The sequence below is a fragment of the Salmo salar genome, chromosome 16, assembly GCF_965601325.2.
Source record: "Salmo salar chromosome 16, fSalSal1, whole genome shotgun sequence".
Classification (NCBI taxonomy): Eukaryota; Metazoa; Chordata; class Actinopteri; order Salmoniformes; family Salmonidae; genus Salmo; species Salmo salar.
The window spans coordinates 72,405,481-72,426,796 of NC_138306.1; the positions used below are offsets into that span (position 1 = coordinate 72,405,481).

At 43.3% G+C, this 21,316-nt stretch overlaps 4 protein-coding genes across 4 annotated transcripts in view; 3 read left to right on the forward strand and 1 right to left on the reverse strand.

Moving 5' to 3' along the window:
- Positions 1–7,774, forward strand: part of LOC106574546 (uncharacterized) — a 36,614-nt gene extending 28,840 nt beyond the window's left edge. The window contains exons 24-36 of the mRNA XM_014150504.2: positions 846–914; positions 999–1,067; positions 1,196–1,264; positions 2,026–2,094; positions 2,230–2,298; positions 2,387–2,467; positions 2,579–2,614; positions 2,704–2,740; positions 2,875–3,432; positions 3,970–4,238; positions 5,003–5,237; positions 5,540–5,731; positions 5,832–7,774. Coding sequence (XP_014005979.1) covers positions 846–914; positions 999–1,067; positions 1,196–1,264; positions 2,026–2,094; positions 2,230–2,298; positions 2,387–2,467; positions 2,579–2,614; positions 2,704–2,740; positions 2,875–3,432; positions 3,970–4,238; positions 5,003–5,237; positions 5,540–5,731; positions 5,832–5,836 — 1,758 coding nt within the window. The 3' untranslated portion in view covers positions 5,837–7,774. The remainder of the gene's footprint in view (positions 1–845; positions 915–998; positions 1,068–1,195; positions 1,265–2,025; positions 2,095–2,229; positions 2,299–2,386; positions 2,468–2,578; positions 2,615–2,703; positions 2,741–2,874; positions 3,433–3,969; positions 4,239–5,002; positions 5,238–5,539; positions 5,732–5,831) is intronic.
- An 896-nt stretch (positions 7,775–8,670) lies between these two features.
- On the forward strand, positions 8,671–12,823 carry LOC106574549 (kelch-like protein 41b). The gene is made up of 6 exons (XM_014150513.3): positions 8,671–9,917; positions 10,181–10,338; positions 10,467–10,574; positions 11,591–11,776; positions 11,959–12,105; positions 12,494–12,823. Exons 1-6 carry the CDS (start codon positions 8,808–8,810, stop codon positions 12,603–12,605), a joined length of 1,821 nt encoding a protein of 606 aa, XP_014005988.1. The 5' UTR covers positions 8,671–8,807; the 3' UTR covers positions 12,606–12,823.
- Positions 12,824–14,433: 1,610 nt separating this feature from the next.
- LOC106574553 (2-oxoglutarate receptor 1) lies at positions 14,434–20,470 on the forward strand. The gene is made up of 2 exons (XM_014150523.2): positions 14,434–14,547; positions 19,107–20,470. Exon 2 carries the CDS (start codon positions 19,147–19,149, stop codon positions 20,203–20,205), a length of 1,059 nt encoding a protein of 352 aa, XP_014005998.1. The 5' UTR covers positions 14,434–14,547; positions 19,107–19,146; the 3' UTR covers positions 20,206–20,470.
- On the reverse strand, positions 16,480–18,783 carry LOC106574577 (uncharacterized). Its single transcript, XM_088540368.1, is given in 7 exon segments — positions 16,480–16,611; positions 16,613–17,013; positions 17,016–17,089; positions 17,091–17,220; positions 17,223–17,299; positions 17,301–17,560; positions 18,778–18,783. Coding segments are annotated over 7 exon segments (1,080 nt in total).
- Positions 20,471–21,316: the final 846 nt, after the last annotated feature.

Consider the following 21,316-nt stretch of genomic DNA (forward strand, 5'->3'; position numbering starts at 1 on the left):
CCTGTACGCTCTCGTTGGCTGGCCCTTGCTTCATACTCGTCGCCAAACCCACTGGCTCCAGATCATCTACAAGTCTCTGCTAGGTAAAGCCCCGCCTTATCTCAGCTCACTGGTCACCATATCAGCACCCACCCGTAACACACGCTCCAGCAGGTATATCTCTCTAGTCACCCCCAAAGCCAATACCTCCTTTGTACTCCTTCCTTCCAGTTCTCTGCTGCCAATGACTGGAACGAACTGCAAAAATCACTGAAGCTGGAGACTCATATCTCCCTCACTAGCTTTAAGCCCTAGCTGTCAGAGCAGCTCACAGATCACTGCACCTGTACATAGCCCATCTGTAATATAGCCCATCCAACTACCTCATCCCCATACTGTATTTATTTATTTATCTTGCTCCTTTCCACCCCAATATCTCTACTTGCACATTCATCTTCTGCACATCAATCACTCCAGTGTTTAATTGGTATATTGTAATTACTTCGCCACCATGGCCTATTTATTGCCTTACCTCCCTTATCTTACCTCATTTGCAGACACTGTATATAGATTTATTTCTACTGTATTATTGACTGTATGTTTGTTTATTCCATGTGTAACTCTGTGTTGTTGTATGTGTCGAACTGCTTTGCTGTATCCTTGGCCAGGTCGCAGTTGTAAATGAGAACTTGTTCTCAACTAGCCTACCTGGTTAAATAAAGGTGAAATAAAATATAATAAATAAAAATAGGGAATAATTCATAGGATTTACTTTTTTATCGGACTAATCAGCGTAATTCATTGATTTACTGATATTTCTTTACTTGAATCTTGATGTACTTTTATTTAATCACATAAACCTTTAGGGTGATCGTGGAGGTCCTGGTCCGTCTGGTCCATTTGGGCCCAAAGGCGATGGTTATCCTGGCCCTACGGTGAGCAACACTGCTGATTATTCATGTGTTGCTATTGCATGAGTTGTACCAGTGTTGATTCTAGTGTTTACCTGTGATTTGTAGGGAACTCCTGGTCTACCGGGGCTTCCTGGTGAACCAGGCCTGGAGGGGCTGGGCATCCCTGGACCAAAGGTAAAGATATGGTTCTGTGTGAGGGTGTCGGAGCTGGGTTATTTTGGATAGTGACAACAGCCCTGGGTGAACAGAAGACCTCAATTAGCAGAGGACATCATGATAGTTGTGTGTTTTCTCCCATTTAGGGCGATATTGGCTTCAGGGGCTTGCCAGGTGTAGCAGGCCCTCCAGGCGAGGGGCTACAAGGTCTACCGGTACGTATTGTAGAAGAAGCTAACCTGCTAAACAGTTGGCAAAGAATCAATCCCAGCTCTGATGCGAAACCCATTTAGCCTTGTTCAGCGCCATCATAAACCCACTGACTCATGGTGATTGATACTAGTATTACCTCATGCTGACAGACTCCACATTTCAGATCCATCTTGTACATGTGAACACCTATCCCCAGGGACCTTGTATTCAAAGGCTGTGATAATCAGCGTTTCATTTTCACAGGACATATATCATTTTCACACACTTCCAAGAACATGTGAATATATCCCAACATAAGGGTCTAATGAGAACCACCAACCAGGGTGCCTATAACCAACACAATACCCAGAGCCTGCAGACTAGCTTATAATATTACATCCAGGTTTCTCTACAGGCTTTTCATCTTCTGTAGCCGCAGAAGCCCTAGGGAGCGGGCAGACCTGGGGGTTGAGGTAGCCCTGTCCATCACATCAGTAGGTCTGGTCTCATACAGTAAGCTTGCTTATATGTGTCAGACTATGAACAGTAAAGCCAGAGACACTCAAGCTGTGAAGTTACCTGCTCGTGAAACGGCTGCCCTGTGAAATCAGGTCACTTTTTAAGTCTAGGTTTAAGTAAAAAGTGAAGGGTTTGTCCCTTAGCTTAGCTTATTTTGCGTGGCTAGCTAGGTTTGACACAGGTAGTGCAGTGTGGTTGGGCTGTGTTGTGCTGACACTTTTTAATTGCTGTTGTACATATAGTTATAACTTCTGCTCATTTCTAGGGTGGCATTGGACGACTGGGCCCCCCAGGGCCAACGGGGCCCCCTGGGCAGGGTATTCAGGGGCCAAAGGTAGGTCTCGCTCTTGTTTTCAAGTGGTACTTCTATAGTAATTCGAACTAAGCAAGCAAACAAAAATGTTCTTGTTTCTTTAAAATGTTGAGTTGAGCATGGCAAATCTTCTCTCTATTTTGTGGACCCTTTCAGGGCGAGGCAGGGTCTCAGGGTGTGACGGGCCCTCGGGGGCCACCAGGGGAAGGATTCCCAGGGGCCAAGGTGACGACAGACACAGTGATTTGAAGCATACAGCAGTGTATTTTAACTTTTGTGACCTCTGACCTTGTGTTATCTGGCTCTATGACAGGGTGACCGCGGCTCTGGAGGGGAGAGGGGCCTGAAGGGGGTCAAAGGTGATTTGGGTGACCCTGGAGTTCCTGGCCAATCAGTGAGTCATGTCATGGGTCGCTTTTATAATCAGGGCGATTCATTTGATAACATGGATACATGCAATCAGAGTAGAAACTGATCAGACCAATGTTTTACTGCTTCCTTTTAGGGCAGACCGGGATTCAAAGGCGACATGGGCCTCACAGTAAGTTCAATCTTTAGCTGTCTTTTGATTTCACATAGTCTTTTTTTATTCCATTTAGTCACCATGTCAATCTGGATTTTGACCCACAGAGAGAAGACGTCATTAAAATGATCAAGGAGATTTGTGGTAAATAAAGCATTATTTGTTATGCTTGTGTAGTATCATTTAACATCGATTGCAACATACAGCAGGCCTTGTCGAGAGTGCACTGGAAAACATCCTTTCTACGTCAGAATCGTATACCTCTGTGTTGTTTCCAGGTTGCGGAATCAAATGCAAGGAGCGGCCCATGGAGCTGGTGTTTGTCATTGACAGCTCGGAGAGCGTGGGGCCGGAGAACTTTGAGATCATCAAGGACTTTGTGGCGGCCCTGGTGGACCGCGTGACGGTGGGCCGCAACGCCACCCGCATCGGCCTGGTCCTCTACAGCCTGGAGGTCAAGCTAGAGTTCAACCTGGCGCGCCACATGACCAAGCAGGACGTCAAACAGGCCATACGAAAAATCCCTTATATAGGTGAGGGCACCCACACGGGCACCGCCATCCGCAAGGCCACCCAGGATGCCTTCTACAGCTCGCGCAAGGGGGTCAGTAAAGTGGCTATAGTTATTACGGACGGACAGACGGATAAGAGGGAGCCGGTGAAGCTGGATATTGCGGTTCGGGAGGCACATGCAGCCAACATCGAGATGTACGCATTGGGGATCGTGAATACATCGGACCCCACGCAGGCCGAGTTCCTGAGGGAGCTCAACCTGATCGCGTCGGACCCTGATAGTGAACACATGTACCTCATTGATGACTTTAACACGCTGCCAGGTAAGGCAAAACGCCAAGTTGGTGTTACATTCAGTTGGTTGGTTTATCGTGTTGGTGTAGTCATATCAGAGTGATTCCTCACAAAACCCAAACAAAAAAGACCATGATTTTTGGGATTATCACTCAATGTAATCCATAGAATAGTCCTTTGCGGGAAGGATTGTTGACAAATATTTGACATTTCTATCTAAAAACATAAATGTATTAATATTTATGACATATTGGTCCTACCCAGGCCTCCTTTAAGACACCATAGTGTTTCATCTGTAGGTGGTGTCATATGAAGCTTTAGGTCGTTACAATGTTAGCTGAATGTTGAATGGCCCTGGTCAGCTGACATAGTGAAGAAAAACTCCTTCCCCTACGTTAGCAGTAGGTCTACTGTTATTATACAGAGTAGTCTGTAAATGTACCTAATGTACCAAGTTAACTGCATCAAGTCTGCATCAAGTCTCCAAGGCTAATAGCAGTACAATGCGATTCATCGCCTGTTCCAACTCATCACAACTCCTGTTGCTCTGTGGCTCTCTCTCTCAGCTCTGGAGTCCAAGCTCGTCAGCAAGTTCTGTGAAGACGAGAACGGTGATCTGATATACAACCGTGTCACCAACGGCTACGGCAACAATGGATACAGGAACGGGAACAATGGGAACTATGGCAACGGGAACTATGGCAATGGCTATGGGACCACCAACCAGGAGGACTTCAACAACAGGAGGCGAACAGTCACCACTACTGGCACTCAAAGTCAGGGTGGCAGGGTAGACCTAACCCAGCCTATCAACCCTGGCACTGCCACAGTACAGGTCTTTACAGCACATTAACAGACATTTAGCAGAGGCACTAGCCAGAAGACAACCTACTGTCAATGTATAGTTGACATGACTTGCATGCTCCATTGAACTAATGAAAACACTGTCTCCTCTTAGCCTACTGTACATTATCTCACTATAGTAACACTGTCTCCTCTTAGCCTACTGTACATTATCTCACTATAGTAACACTGTCTCCTCTTAGTCTACTGTACATTATCTCACTATAGTAACACTGTCTCCTCTTAGTCTACTGTACATTATCTCACTATAGTAACACTGTCTCCTCTTAGTCTACTGTACATTATCTCACTATAGTAACACTGTCTCCTCTTAGTCTACTGTACATTATCTCACTATAGTAACACTGTCTCCTCTTAGCCTACTGTACAGTATCTCACTATAGTAACACTGTCTCCTCTTAGTCTACTGTACATTATCTCACTATAGTAACACTGGCTCCTCTTAGTCTACTGTACATTATCTCACTATAGTAACACTGTCTCCTCTTAGTCTACTGTACAGTATCTCACTATAGTAACACTGTCTCCTCTTAGTCTACTGTACAGTATCTCACTATAGTAACACTGTCTCCTCTTAGTCTACTGTACAGTATCTCACTATAGTAACATTGGGCTTGTTACTCTGTTTCAGGCTTTAAAACTGTGTATTTGTGTTTTGTTACTAATTGACAATAGGGTAAGGACTTTGTTGGTCCTCATATTTTTCCTTGTGTGTTTGAATTCCTCCGGGTCCAGATAGGGCAGCGTGAGGGAGGCCAGGATGGAGGTATTTACACCCCAGATTGGGGGACTGGTCGCGGGGACGTTCCCACGTTGAATCGCAACACGTCCTCCTCCTCCAGAGATTCCTCGTCTTCCAATACAGGAGGGTCCTCTTCCTCATCATCATCATCAGGAACGTCATCTTCATCCTCAGGGTCCTCAGGCTCTGTCCAGTTAGTGCCTGCATCACGACCCGCACTTCCCAAAGGTATGTTGCAACAGCTGGGATAAGTGCTATGTCTATGTAGTCATAGCAGTCTACCCTGTGTCTGTTCATTAAGCTAAAGGATTGAATCATATGAGCTGTTCAGATTACTACAAAGCCTGTCAAAATCAGTTACTGAATGATTCCAACTGAAATTGACCCACATTTTGTTGACGCTTTAGCTATATCTGCCAATGAACAGAATCAGTATACTGGTGTGCCATGGCCCCTACATCCTGATATAACATCTATTTATTTAGTGGGCCTTCACTAATGGTCTTCTCTCTGTGTTCTGCCCATGTCAGAGTTTGTGCCTCTGGACCCTCGCTGTGCACTGGTCCTAGACCAGGGCCCCTGTCGGGACTACAAAATGCGCTGGTACTACGACAAGCAGGCCAACGCATGCGCCCAGTTCTGGTACGGAGCCTGTGAGGGGAACCAGAACCGCTTCGACACAGAGGAGGAGTGCAAGAGGACATGTGTGCAAGGCAGAGCGGGTACTGTATAGCTTATCTTTCAATGATCTTTGGTTTCCGTTGACTATTCATCGAGTATGGGATTTTGTATGAATGTTTTTGTGTGTTTTCTTCACAACAGGCTGAGAAGACATCTCACTCAATTCAGTTTTTAAACTGATGTTCCATGGCACCATGTACTTCACAGTGGAAGGAGATCAAGTCATGACACTATGTTGTACCTATTGGATAAATGCTTGTTTGACACTCCCTAGTTCCCCCCTCCTACCCTTGAACTAAAACTCTACGCACTTATTATAAATATTCATATACTAATTCCAGTGTCTGATTTTAACTTTAATTTTACCGCCAATCTCTGTAAAATGTTTCATTAAAGGTCCAATGCAGCCGTTTTTATCTCAATATCAAATCATTTCTGGATGACAATTAAGTACCTTACTGTGGTTTGGAACTCTTTCTAATTGGTCTATTAACTAATTTACCACCTGGTGATGTCACCATGGAAGGCCAAAACTCCATCCCACCAAAACAGGCTGAAATTTCAGGCACTCTTTCAAACAGCTCTTACACTAAAGGGGCATTATCATCATTTTCACAGTAATCTTTCAACCTCATGTGGAAACATATGTAAAACATAGGCAAATCTAGTTTTTGACTGCACTGGGCCTTTAACTTAACATTACCATTTTCATTTTCATTCAAAATGAATGGATAGCTCATCATATACTGTAACATCATTTTAACACACAATTCAGTCAATCTCACTCAGGTATGTAGTTTCAACCGTACATGCTTCCAGTGGCAAATCAGTATGGTCTATAGATTTTTTGACAGCATCAGTATGTATTGTATATATCTCACATCATAACTATTTTATGCTGATCACTGATTTTACATTGCTAACGTAATTGTAATATCTGCATTGTTCAAACTGCGGAATAACAACATTGGTGCCATAACGTGTTCTTGCAATAATGCTATTCATCTAGCTTGTGACCTAGTATTTACACGTTTACAGAAACTATGAGCAACTGATACTATATCCAAGAAGAACCAACCCTGTATCAACTCAGTATGCTGTCAACAAACCATGCTAGGTAATGACAGCAATGCTCTGCCATTCATGTCTAGGGATAGTTTTGTGCATTTGAATGTTTTTCTTTTTTTTACAAAGATTTTTATGAGTAAAAATGTGATTTTTGTTTTATGTTTGTCTGAATTTGCGATGTTTATCATACAAGTACAGTTTTCTACATTACAATTGTTGCCATTTATTTCACACTGGTTCATGTGGATTATACTATAGTTGTATGGTGTCCTCTACTGGTGAAATGTTGCCTTGCCTGATGCACACTAGAAACGAGGGTTCGTCAAGGGTTCTTTGGGAAAGATGATGGTTCTATGTGGAACCATGATGACTCAAAGAACCCTTTGAGCTCTTCAATGGTTCTCTACAGTTCACAAAAGCGTTACTTGCTCTTTTAGTGATAATTAAAATGTAGTTTCGCCGGCTCGTTAGAATATTTTTTTGCCGTGTTTTGCTCTTACCTCTTTTTGTGCAACCGTGAGTGAGAGTGTCATCATTCCAGTTTATGTAATCTGTTGTGTTATGCTATTAAGTAATGTATATGTCTATGGCCAGTGCAGTGTCTTGTGAAAGACTCACATATGGCCTTGTGTCAATTGAGAACGGTTGACTAAACCAGTCAGTGGTTCTCAATTCTCTCATCAGGAACCCCCGGCTGTTCCATTGGTAGCTCACTTGATTTAGATTGTAACTTTACACAAATATAACGCCTATGTAACTTTAACGATATAATATGTGCACGTGTTGCTACTACAGGCAAATTCAATCAAGCTTGATAGAGATCACACTTATATTGTTGTTTTAACTATGACCATTTGTTCTGACAATCTGTTTGATAGATAGAGGACCGTTTTGAGATGTCAACCATTTGTGAAACTTGTCCTATTAACATGGATAGTGTATTTGTCTACAAATGTATCATGCTCTGAGAAAATGACTTTTCATAGAGTAAATAAACGTCTGTGAATTTAACTAAACCACTTAGTATTTTCATCAATACAAACAAGATTAATGTACTTTGAAAGTATTCTCTAAATCTCACTTTCTATGAATTTAGGAACCTCTTCCTGTAGCCACCGCAATCGATAGGTATCCGTTTCTGATATTGGCGAGGTGACTCTGCTGTCTGTGCACTACACTATATTTATATTATGTGTGAGACACTCCACTCCTGTCCAAATGGTCTATCTTTAGTGTCCTCAACTACAGTGTCCACATTGCCACCCAACTCCAAACACTTTGACTTATAATCAAGCTAAGTTTACCTGCTATATATTGTATCTGTAGTCACCTGAGTTTAAACAGAGATGAAAGCCTACTCTGAGAGTACAGTATAATTCAGGACAAAGTGGCTGTTTTCAGGGCTTGAAGTTGAATTCCTCGTCCCTGTCAGCAGTCCTATGACCCCCCCCCCCCTGAACAATGAAGAGAAAATTAGGAGGAATGTTGATAGGTGGAGAGGCCTGTCTATCAGCTGCTGCTGCTCAACCCTCAACTTTTCTCAACCTTGCTCATTAGAATCCAATCCTAGTCAGTCTTAGGGCTAAATTCAATTAACACGACAGTAAAATTATATTTTGCACAGTAGAATAGGGACATAATATCCTAGAATACGGGTGGAGACACTGGTCTAAACAACCAATATTGGGTTAATAACCAGTAGCTTTGACAGCATTATCTCTCTTTAGCCACTACTTAACCAATGACAGTGTTGAGGCTGAATCATGGTAGTGGACTATAGCCCGGAACACCCCAGTTGCTTCTTTCAGTCTGTGACAGCTGTATGAGTCGGTCTCCGCATTCAGATTTGGCAGAGCTGAGATTCCTACCAACTGAGGCAGGCATGCAGGCAGCTATATTTAGAGGGGAAAGGATTAAATTGCAGTAGGCAGTGGGGGCTTCAAGCTGGGAACCTTTTCTCTGCTCAGCCTTTTCTAGCCTGGACTGGGTGCCAAGAGGACCTGTGGCCACCATTTCTTCCCCTCTGCAAGCCACCGATTTCCCCACACCATGGACCCCAAAGCCATGAAGGAAGAGCTGCGCCTCTTCCAGAGCACCTTGCTCCAGGATGGCCTCAAGGAGCTGCTGAACGAGAACAAGTTTGTGGACTGCACTCTGAAAGTGGGCGATCGGAGCTTCCCCTGCCATAAACTCATCATGGCTGCCTGCAGCCCATACTTCAGAGAGATATTCTTTTCCGAGGATGGCAAGGAGGTGAAGGCCAACAAGGAGGTGGTCCTGGACGATGTCAATCCCGCAATCTTGGACATGATCATCATGTATCTGTACTCGGCCGAGATCGACCTCACCGACGAAAATGTGCAGGACATATTTGCCGTAGCCAATCGTTTCCAGATTCCTTCAGTCTTCACCGTGTGTGTTAATTATCTTCAGAAGAAGCTCTCCGTAACCAACTGTCTGGCAATCTTCAGGATGGGTCTGGTCCTCAGCGTGCCCAGGTTGGCGGTGTCCGCCCGTGACTACATTGCAGACCGCTTCGATATCCTCTCTAAAGACGAGGAGTTCCTCCAGCTGGCTGCTCATGAACTGTTCGCTGTCATCGGTGGCGACTCGCTCAATGTGGAGAAGGAGGAGATGGTGTTCGAAGCCCTCATGAAATGGGTCCGATATGACAAAGACAAACGTGTCCAGGTACTGGGTGACGCCTTTGAATGCATCCGCTTCCGCCTCATGCCCGAGAAATACTTCCACGACAAAGTGGAGACGGACGAGATCATCAAGGCCGACCCGGAACTCCTGAAGAAGGTCCAGATTATCAAAGACGCGTTCCAGGGGAAACTCCCAGAGAAGAAGGAGAAGGTAGCTGGGGATAAGGGGTTAGACGGTGAAGGTGGCGAGACAGAGGAGGTTTTCCCAGGTTTCCTGAACAATAACCGTCGCCACGGCATGTACGTCCGCGACCTGATCCTGATGATCAACGACACGGCAGCGGTGGCGTACGACGTCAACGAGAACGAGTGTTTCCTGGCAGCCATGTCTGAACAGATCCCCCGGAACCACGTCAGCCTGGCGTCACAGAAGAACCAGCTCTACCTCATCGGAGGACTGTTTGTGGATGAGGAGGACAAGGACGCTCCCCTACAGTGCTACTTCTATCAGGTAACCAATCATTGTTCATTTAGAGTTTGGGTCACTTCTTTTGATGGTTTCAAATCTTCTATTGGTAATATTTGCCTTTCGGAATCTACGTTAGCTCACTAAGTTACATCGACAAAAGTCTTTGTTTGATATTAGAATAAATGATGTCAATAGCACAAAACACTGTCTTTATTCATAATACTTATTTGTAATAGATGAATGCATTAAATCAATCAATCAATCAATCAATCATTCATTCATTCATTCAACCCTGTGTATTTCAGTTGGACACTCTTGCAGCTGACTGGGTAGCTCTACCCCCCATGCCTTCCCCTAGAGCCCTTTTCAACATGGGAGAGTGTGAGAACCTGCTGTTCGCTATTGCTGGAAAAGACCTCCAGAGCAACGAGTGTTTGGACTCTGTGATGTGCTATGACGTTCAGTGAGTGGAATAGCATTCAATGTCTCATTCACTCAGTACAGTAGAAAGATATAGGACTTCTCAGCGCTTCTCTCTACCATTTGAAGTGGGTTTTTTTTACCCTCCTGTTCTGTAATGGCTTTCCCCAGGAAGATGAAGTGGAGTGAGACCAAAAAGCTTCCCCTGAAGATCCACGGCCATTCTGTGGTCTCCCATAAGGGTCTGGTGTACTGCATTGGAGGAAAGACTGATGACAAGTATGTGTGTGTGTGTGTGTGTGTGTGTGTGTGTGTGTGTGTGTGTGTGTGTGTGTGTGTGTGTGTGTGTGTGTGTGTGTGTGTGTGTGTGTGTGTGTGTGTGTGTGTGTGTGTGTGTGTGTGTGTGTGGTCTTGTTCTTATATCCTTGTGGGGACCTGAATTCCCCCAAAATCCCCACAAGGATAGTAAAACAAGGAAAATTCTCTCTTGTGGAGACATTTCCCATGTCTCCACAAGAGATTTTAAGCTTAGGGGTTATGTTTAGGGTTTGGGTTTACAATTAGGTTTAGGCATTAGGGTTAGGTTTAGGGTTTAAGATTAGGTTAGGCCTAGGGTTAGGTTAGGGAAAATAGTGAATGAAAATCAATTTCAGGACCCCACGACGATAGAAGATCGTGTGTGTGTGTGTGTGTGTGTGTGTGTGTGTGTGTGTGTGTGTGTGTGTGTGTGTGTGTGTGTGTGTGTGTGGTGTGTGTGTGTGTGTGTGTGTGTGTGTGTGTGTGTGTGTGTGTGTGTGTGTGTGTCGTGCTAAAGATATGGTGTAAGCTGCAGCTGTTTGTAGTCTATCATTCTAAGAACTGTTCATGTTAGATCTTAGAGCTAGCGTAGAAGTCATTATTTTCATTATGGAACTACACATGGTAAAGTAAACTGTTATTCATATGTGACCGTAGTGAAAATAATGTATTCTCTGGGTTACATGTGAGCAGTGGAGGCTGCTGAGGGGAGGATGGCTCATAATCATGCCTGGAATGGAGTAAATGGAATGACATCAAACACATGGAAACCATGTCTTTGATGTGTTTGATACTATTCCATTGACTCCATTCCAGGCATTACTATGAGCCGTCCTCCTCTCACCAGCCTCCACTGCATGTGAGCACAGATTGTAATACATGTTGTCTGATTTATTGAATCCAAACCGTAACTGTAAATCCATCACAGTCTTTCTATACTGCTGCCAGAAGGACATTTCCTGAGATCTGACAACCCTGTCTATCATTCTCCTGCGCAGCAAAGCCCTGAACAAGATGTTTGTATACAACCACAAGCAGTCAGAGTGGAGGGAGCTGGCTGCCATGAAGACAGCCAGAGCCATGTTCGGAGCCGTCGTTCACAACGGAAAGATCGTGGTGGCTGGTGGAGTCAACGAGGAAGGCCTCACTGCTGCATCTGAAGTCTACGACTTTGGAACAAACAAGTATGTAGCGTTTCCTTTGGTGATAAATCAGTTTAAGAACTTGTTGCACCTTTTAATATCGTTCACCATAACAACACCATTTGCTGGTTCTGGATGGTGAACATTATTAGTCATCTTGAGTCAGGATGGCCTTAATTATAAAGAGTCCCCCTGACGCTATCCCTAATCACCTTGTTTTGCAGATGGGAGGCGTTCACAGACTTTCCCCAGGAGAGGAGCTCAGTGAACCTGCTGAGCAATGAGGGGGCCCTCTACGCCGTGGGGGGCTTCACCTTCATCCAGAATGACAACAAGGAGGTGGTCCCCGCAGAGGTTACTGATGTTTGGCAGTAAGTCCCCTCTTTTAATGTTATTATGTTATCAACCGGGATTCAAGCCCGGGTCTTCATGCATGCAACAGGACTGTGTTAGCCCATTGTGCTAAAGCCTAGGCATTAACTCAGTGAGCTAACAAAAGTTTGCATTGTTCCGCCCTGTTAGTTGTGGGTTTGTTATTTTAGATGGCTTACATTTCCATACCTGTGGACAAAAAAGTTGAACTTATTCATCTTAGTTCAATTATAATAATTTGCTATATTAATGTACGATAACAAATAAAGTTAAAGCTAAATGAAGAAAAAAAAAAAGAGGGCCCTACTTGGTCAGTGGTACTGTACAAACAGTCAACTACATCTTGGTTTGTTCCTCATCACTGTATCTTCCTTTTCCCTGTGTTAGGTACGAGGACGACAAGAAGGAATGGAGCGGGATGCTGAGGGAGATGCGTTACGCCGCTGGCTCCTCCTGCGTATCCATGCGCCTCAATGCTGCCAAGATGCCCAAACTCTAGACCCTCGCTGCCCCGTCATGATTCCCCATGATGCCCTCCGTCTGCCCGGACTACCACCATCTCCTCTGGGTAGTCTTTCCATTTCAGGAATAGAGGGGGTGTCACATAACTCAAATGTGGACTCTTATTGGTTGATTGTGTTGTGAGTTTCTTTTTGTCTCTTTCTGATCTCAGGTGATTTTTCTGTCCAATAAAAACATCTACTTTGCTTCAGTGAAGACCGCGTCAGTATATTAGTTTCCCTCATTATAGAGTCATCCACAACGTGTATTTAGCTCGCTTTTTTTTGTAAAATAAACATTTGTTCAAAAACTCCTGTTATGGTTGTTTTGAATTTGGAGGAACAGTTGTCGCCATTTTTATGGCTGGTTTAGTTGAAACATTTGTCTGTGCATAGCACGCATGTGTTACGAGAACTAGATTCAGGTTGAAGATATGGTATATAAGGAAATGAAATCTAGGTGTGAGCCAGTTGGTATAGTGAAAAACAAACATGGTAAACACCAACTCATTGGCAGGTTTAAACAAGAGTCTTGCATTATGCATACACTGTGTACACTACAGTATGTCACACCAACACTGTAGGTCCCAGTAGATTTCCACAGTAGATTTGACATACAGTAGGATCATCTCATTAACCCACAGTATCCAATTGTCATACCTTAATAGAAAATGACTCAAGTAAAAGTGAAAGTCACCCAGTAAAATAACACTTGAGAAAAAGTCTAAAAGTATTTGGTTTTAAATATACTTAAGTATCAAAAGTAAATGTAATTGCTAAAATATACTTAAGTATCAAAAGTATAAATCGTTTCATATTCCTTATATTAAGCAAACCAGACGGCATAATTCTCTTTCTGTTTTATTTAGGGATAGCCAGTGGCACTCCAACACTCAGAAATCATTTGTGTTTTGTGAGTCCACCAGATCAGAGGCAGTAGGGATGCGTGAATTGGACCATATCCCTGTCATGCTAAGCATTCAAAATGTAATGAGTCATTTCGGGTGTCAGGGAAAATGTATGGAGTAAAAAGTATATTATTTTCTTTAGGAATGCAGTGAAGTAAAAGTTATCAAAAATATAAATAGTAAAGTAAAGTACAGATACCCCCAAAAATGACCTAAGTTGTACTTTTAAGAATGTTTACTGATGTACTTTACACCCCTGGTAACCCAGAACTGGAAATCTCTATGCTACGTAGTCTGTCCTAGAGATGAAATGTAGGTGAACTTTACACCAAAACCCTACAAACAAATTCCACATTCACCACAAAGACTTTTAGGAGCATATGTTGTAAGGAGCATAGTATTGTAAATGAGGGCACGCTCACTAGATCATAACTATCTCTAGATACCCTTTACATTCATGATTTGAACTTGCACTGTAACATTACTAAATACTTATAACCGCCACAGTGTTTGCCCGTTTTCACCGGCATCCATTTCTAGTTCACTAATGTCTGTCATCAACATGTATCAAGCGTATCAACCTGCCGGCTGATGCCAAATGCAGGACATGTGACATCATAGTACAGTACGGTAACACTAAACCCCAATCACTGAGGGGGAATAACGGCGCTCAATATACTCCATGTTATTCCTCCCTTTGTTTTACTGCTGCACAGGAATGATGTACTGTACCCATAGTGAAGAGGAAGTAGTGCTGTACTTCCCGTATATGTTCAATAGTTTCATGTAAAATACATCTGAAATAGGATCTATGGGGGTTCTATGCTGAAGTCAATGAGGTAACGCCCAACAAAGGCACAGTGCGTGACATGCTTGTGTTTTCCTGTAGTGGGGGACAGACAGTGCTGTAGGAGGTTAATGGAGCTGAAAGGAGGGACCAGAGGTGGCTGATATTAAAGAGAGAGGAGGAGGAAAGTCTCAGAGAGGATACCGATGACTGAGGGAGCAGCACTGTCTGACTGACTGACTAACTGTAAGTTGCCATATCATTAACTGTATCTCTAGCCTTGTTAATACCTGTTGCTAACATGCAACTTTTGTCCTGATCTTTGCCACATTCTTATCGTGCCCACTTTGTAGCCGTTGAATCTACAAATGGTATTAAAATGTGTCTTTAGCCCGTCCACTGTGTCTGCATTGGGTCCAGATTCCCTGGTGCCTCCCAGTATGCACATTATTTTACACATATTCTTTGAAAATAATATGAATTTATTTATTTTAAGACCTGGTGTTACCTGTCAATGATTTTAGAGACCGGTATAGTGATGATTTAAATTCAGATCGGTTTATACTTGATTGATAATATCCAAATACACTGGGTCCCTGACTACCTCCAGAGGTGGTCAGGAAGATCTGATCACGGACAGATCACAATGCGTTTTTTTAATCGTCTACACCTGTCTAAAAATGTGGGCACAATCAGAATGTGGACAAGACCAGGACAAAGGACGCATTTTAGAACCAGGTATCAACGGGGCTTCTGACTCAATGTGTTCAGTACAAAGAAACTCTAAGGATCATTTTCTTTGTTCTAGTATAGCGTTGATCATACTTACTAGGTGGCTTCACATGTTACAGTATTTTCTGGTAGGAAGAATACATGAAGTGCAGAGTAAAAAAGTAAGGAACAAGATGAGAAAAAATAATCAGATCTGAGGTGTAAACTTTGCACTGGCATGGTGTGGAATTTTTTTTGTTTATGCTGCCAGACAAACCTGAGACTGTCTCACACCTTTTGTGATAATGAGAGCAGAGGGAAGTAGAAAGGGTAATTTTTTATGAGTATTTTTATGTTAATAGAAGAAGTTTAGAAGTTGAAATTGTTAGAGGCTAGTGTTGAAAATTGAGGGTAAGTGACTGTATTAGAAATAGTAGTAGTACTGTAGTAGTAGTAGTAGTAGCAGTAGTAGTATCAGTAGTAGTAGTAGTAGTAGCAGTAGCAGTAGCAGTAGCAGCAGTAGTAGTAGTAGTAGTAGCAATAGCAGTAGAAGTAGTAGCAGTAGCATGAGTAGGAGTAGTAGTAGTAGTAGTAGTAGCAGCAGCAGTAGTAGTAGCAGTAGCAGTAGTAGTAGTAATAGTAGTAGTATAATAATAATAATTCAAGGAATATTACTCAGAAATGTGAGGACTACGGATCGTATCCATTTAAAAGTAATCAGATTTATTCCAGTTACGCAATAGGAATACAATTAGCAAATGGTACATACCAGAAATCTTCCCAATAAAAATAATACAAAATATCCTAAGTCTTAACGGCACAGAAAATTCCCTACTATGACATACAAACGTACATCAGGAGATCGGTTTACCAATGACTCCATGATCAACGTTTAAACCCATCTTTTACTCTTCCAAGAGTGGCAAATTCCAGTATCTCCCATCATCTAATTAACATCACTTTGCATGGCCCAAAACAATAAAAACAAAAGGCATAAAACTTTTGCATTCTCTAATCTAATCACCACATCTCAACACTGTGTGATAAGCGCACACCTCTGTGTCGGTCCTTTTTTAACTATCCGCCATCCGACCAACAGAATAACACAGTGTCTCTGTAACAACAAATCCATAGCACTTACAGTACAATATCGTATATCATAATTCATAGCTCTTTGTGAACTCTTGAAACAATCCAAACATGATCATTTAATTCACACAGTAACATTAATTTCAAGTTTAATCAGTCTTCACCTCTCCTGGCTTCAGTGACCCTAGGATTTCTGTGGGAATGTCTCTTCCTCCAGATTACCACAGATAAGGTGTGTTTGACCCCTGTGAGAGCCCACTGATGGTCTGTCATTCAAACAATGTCATAAATCGCGATTGAGTCATCATCCTGGGCCTCGGCGCTAGCAAGTCGCTAGACGCATCTTCATCACTGGCCTTCATCATCGTTCACATTAGTTTACTCTATTTTTGACTTTCCCAGAACCAGAGGTGCCATAGCGAAAGAAGTACAAGTGGTCTTACGAAGAAAGGTGATCCAATGTCTGCAATAGCAACACTGTACTAAAGTTCTAGTTACCACAAGCAGGCTTGCCAAGACTGAACATGCGGTACACCCAGTCCCACCATGTGTATTTGGCTGGGGCAATGGAGACACTAGTCGGGATAGTTGAAGTCTTCTTGACCAGGTTGACTTCGACCTGGGAGCGTGCAAGATGGTAGCAGGTATCCTGCAGAAGATCCTGTACCATGGCCGTGGGTTCCGTCAGAGACCTGGTGCTCTTCTCATAGAAGGTATCCTCCCACCAGGGTGCAATGTCCGTGTGCATAGATACCCTGCCTAGAATATTCAGCTGTCCCAATGGGAAATCTTCAGTCACTTTCAAGCAGAAAGTGTGGTTAGCTGGACAGGTCAGGCCCCTGTAGGAGAAATAATTAATCTCACTTATCACATGTCACTGGGTATGAGACACTTGGATAGCATCAGAATAGCATGCAATGATCGTACTCTCATCCATTTTTTATCATTAAAAATGACCGATGGTAATGTATTACAGGTGTAAATTACTCGCATGACAACAAGACAGAGTTGTTACCAACGTATCAGTACCATTCACACAAAAATAGCCGGCAAAGTGATCCCATTTTATGAATTGGTCTTTAACAACCACTCACGAAGGGCGGATGGAGCTTGAGTTGGAAATGTTTGGTCCGGAAAAATAAAAGGGAAAGTCATATAAAAACGAATACAGCCAAAATATCCTCTAGAAATGTGCAACAATAGTGGCTAACAGTTCTGCATCTTGAATATTCTGAATATTGTCTGACTTGAACCATTTCTCTAGTTCAAGTGAAACATTAAGGTCATTCGACGCATGGCGTGGCGCCTTACCCAGGTGGAGATCCAATATCTGCTGCCGTGCAGCTGTGAACAAGTCCTGTGCATAAGTTATACAAGCTGTATTGTGTTCCACAGTGTGGGTTTGGACAAAGACAATGTGACTAAGCTTCAATAATGTCTCAGCTTCTGACTTGACGGCCTTGATTGTAGCATTAATGGTAGAACATACACATGGTTAAAGACACGTATTGAGGATTTCATTTCTAGTTACAAGGGCAGATTTGCTGTCCAAGACAAACACACGTACAAAGCGTGACTTAATCGCGGCTTTGACTGGCCTTTTGGCCAGGTGCACCAGGTGCTGAAAACCAGTAGCTATTTGATTTGAAATCCATGCAGTATATTGTGATTGTTTAGCCAGCTGATATGTGTTAGACATGGAGTTACCAGCCCCAAAGAGGCCAGTCAAAGCCGCGATTAAGTCACGCTTTGTACGTGTGTGGCTTGGACAGCAAATCTGCCCTTGTAACTAGAAATGAAATCCTCAATACGTGTCTGCAACCATGTGTATGTTCTACCATTACTGCTACAATCAGCCTGGAATGCTGCCAGAACATTAGATATGCTGTAGGACACATGAACCGTAACTAGACTAGTATCATGCAAGAGGGTCTTGTTAATGTTTCCTTTAACGGGACCAACTTTAGGGACTGGATATGGTTATGGACACTGTGTCGGTTTGTGATAGCCGCATGTAGCACAGGAGGTTGGCGGCGCCTTCATTGGGGAGGATGGGCACTTGGTAATGGCTGGAGCGGAATGAGTGGAAATTGTCTCAACGACATCGAACACATGGTTTCCATGGCGTTTCGTGCCTTTCCATCAGCTCCGTTCCAGACATTGTTACGAGTCGTCCTCCCCTCAGCAGCCTCCACTGACATGTAGTACTGTTAAAACAATACTTGGTTGACCATGAACAATTCTTTGCGTTTGTCCAGGCTTGTGAAATCAGCAGCTCACGAACCAACACAGTGCATACCCTCCCTGCAGTGCTGTCCAGACGAATGGTCTGGGTCTGCAGAGGTCACCTGTAGGAAAATACTGATTATACAATGCAATAACAATGTTATGATGTGTCCTGTTGTGACGTGCAACACGCTTGCACCTATATGTGACAGGAAGCAGATCCGTCGTGTGGTAACATGCAATGAAGGGTCTGTGGTGACGTGTGCATGCACTTTCACTACATTATGATTATGGACAGTCCTGAATGAATCATGAATAAATTACAGATGCACAAGGGGAGGGGGAGGTTAGCATTTTGGAGGGGTTTATGATATTTATTCCTCTGTAACTTTGTCACTCATTATTATTCTCGATTCATTCAGGATTATCCTTAATCATGGTAGCACTCACATTCATGTAGAAGTGTTTAGAAACATATTATGGGACCAAATACTTCACTTTCTACTACATCAATACACATAGAAGTTAATTGGTACCAATACTTTTGGTCCTCTACTATGTACAAAAAGCCCTGTAATTTCAAAACGGTTCACCCGATATGGATGAAAATACTCTCAAACTAAAGCTGACAGTCTGCACTTTAACCTTATAGTCATTGTATCATTTCAAATCCAAAGTGCTGGAGTACAGAGCCAAAGCAACAACAAATTTGTCACTGTCCCAATACTTTTGGAGCTCACTATATACGTATATACTTATATATCACTGTCTCTGTTTAGGTTCCTCTTCTAGGCCGATAACAACACTCACAGCACGGTCATGTCTAGCGTCATCTACGGCGGGAACAAATCCGACTATAACTGCACCAACGTGGACAGACTGATGAAATTATACTACCTGCCTGTCATGTACAGTGTAATTTTCGCTGTAGGGCTGCTGGGTAACGTCACCGCCATTGCCATCTACCTGGCCAAGCTACGACCCTGGAAGTCCAGCTGTATCATCATGTTCAACCTGGCGTTGACGGATCTTCTGTATGTTCTGAGTCTGCCTTTCCTGGTCTACTACTACACCAACGGTGAATCCTGGACCCTGGGCAACTTCATGTGTCGCTTTGTGCGTTTCGGGTTCCACTTTAACCTATATGGTAGTATACTGTTTCTCACCTGTTTGGCTGTGTTTCGATATGTAGTCTTGGCGCATCCAATGAGGACGGCGCAGGTGCAGCAAAAGAGGTGGGGTACCTTGGCGTGCGCCGCAGTCTGGGCTATAGCCGGGGCGGAGATTGTGCCCATGCTCACCATGATCACCATGGAGAATAAAAACAACAAGACCAACTGTTTGGACTTTGCTAGCAACAACCTGGCTGTAGTGTGGTGGTACGGCTGGCTGCTGACCGTGCTGGGCTACCTGCTGCCCCTGGTGGTGGTTGTGGTGTGTTACGCCGGTATCGTCCGGGAACTAGCCAAGGGGCCCCACACCCACAACCCTTGCCGGGTGCGGGCACGCCGCCTCACCGTACTGATCCTGGTGGTGTTCGTGGTATGCTTCCTGCCGTACCACGTCCTGAGGATCCTAAGAATAGACACCAGGATGAATCCTGAGTCATCATGTATGCTGGAGCACTGGGTCCACGCCGCTTATATCATATCCAGGCCCATAGCGGGGCTCAACACTTTCTTTAACCTGGCTCTGTACACCCTGGCCGGGGACAAGTTCAAGCAGGCCTTCCTTAGTGTGTTCCACTGGGGCCCCTGGTGGACCAAGTTCAGGACTCACCTCAAACTCAGCCTGGCTGTCGTCAGTAAGCCCAGTAACCCAGCTTTAGCAGAAAGGACAGTAGCCACGGATATGGACATCCATAGACAGGAAATATAATACAGTGTTCTACTTCATTCTGTGTGGATATTACTACCATGCCAATATATTGTCCTACAATACTGTGTATACTGTACTGTGATCCTGTAAATAGAAAACCTTTTATCAGATTTTATTATATGCCAGTATGAGGTTTACAACATTTATGTGGTTTCTATAAAAATATTAGATACCTATAAAGGGTGACTTTATATCTACTGTATACTCTAATTGATATTGCCATATCACTTCATTATAAATAAACATTTAACAATCAACATTTAACCATCCAATATCCGTCTCAGAGCTCAGTGGGTATTTGATGCATTGTTCTGGCATGACTTGAGAGAGAGAGAAACAAGAACATGATACGTTTGGCCCAGGACCAGAAACATGCCCATATGATTCAGACACCAAATGTTTTCACTTCTATACCCAGTGTTGGCACTCTCTCAGGTATGTATTTCTCCCCTACTTAATGCAAGCAACAATGAGATGAGAGTCCAGGAATAAGGAACACATTGGCTGGGGGGAAAAGGAGTGGCTGGGGGGAAAGACTTCCTGCTGTTAAGTGACGTCTGTTTTACATCTTGCATTATGGAGAATCACAGAACCACTTCCTAATAAGGAAACTGATAGTAAAAACTGTCTCATCCTGCTTTTCCTCTGGAGGCTATTTACTATAATACATTATTCATCCAATTTCATTATTTCAACAAATTTCATCATTTGATTGTATCAAGTTACTAACAAACTAGTGTCAGATTAGTGGTGCTTAAATGTTTATTTGAGGCTGTACTATTTGAGTCCCACATCAAAGGGAGGTAATGTCCACTGTCCATCCTACCTTGTGGGAGCCCAGACCTCACTTCAGATTCAAAACCGAAAGCAAGTATCTAATGCAAAGAAACCCTTGAGTGAACTCTGACAGTAAAAAAAGACCTCAGTCTAGTATCTTGCTACCGTAACACAATGAGAACAATAAAGAGGATAGGCTAGGATGGTAACTTGAATATGAATACACATTAGTAGGGCTATGCGGGCCACAAGTTCCTCCTGTCTCTCGTTGCAATTGATTATTGGATGTTGTTTCTTGTCAACCTTTCAATCTCTTCCTCTACCGTTCCAGTAA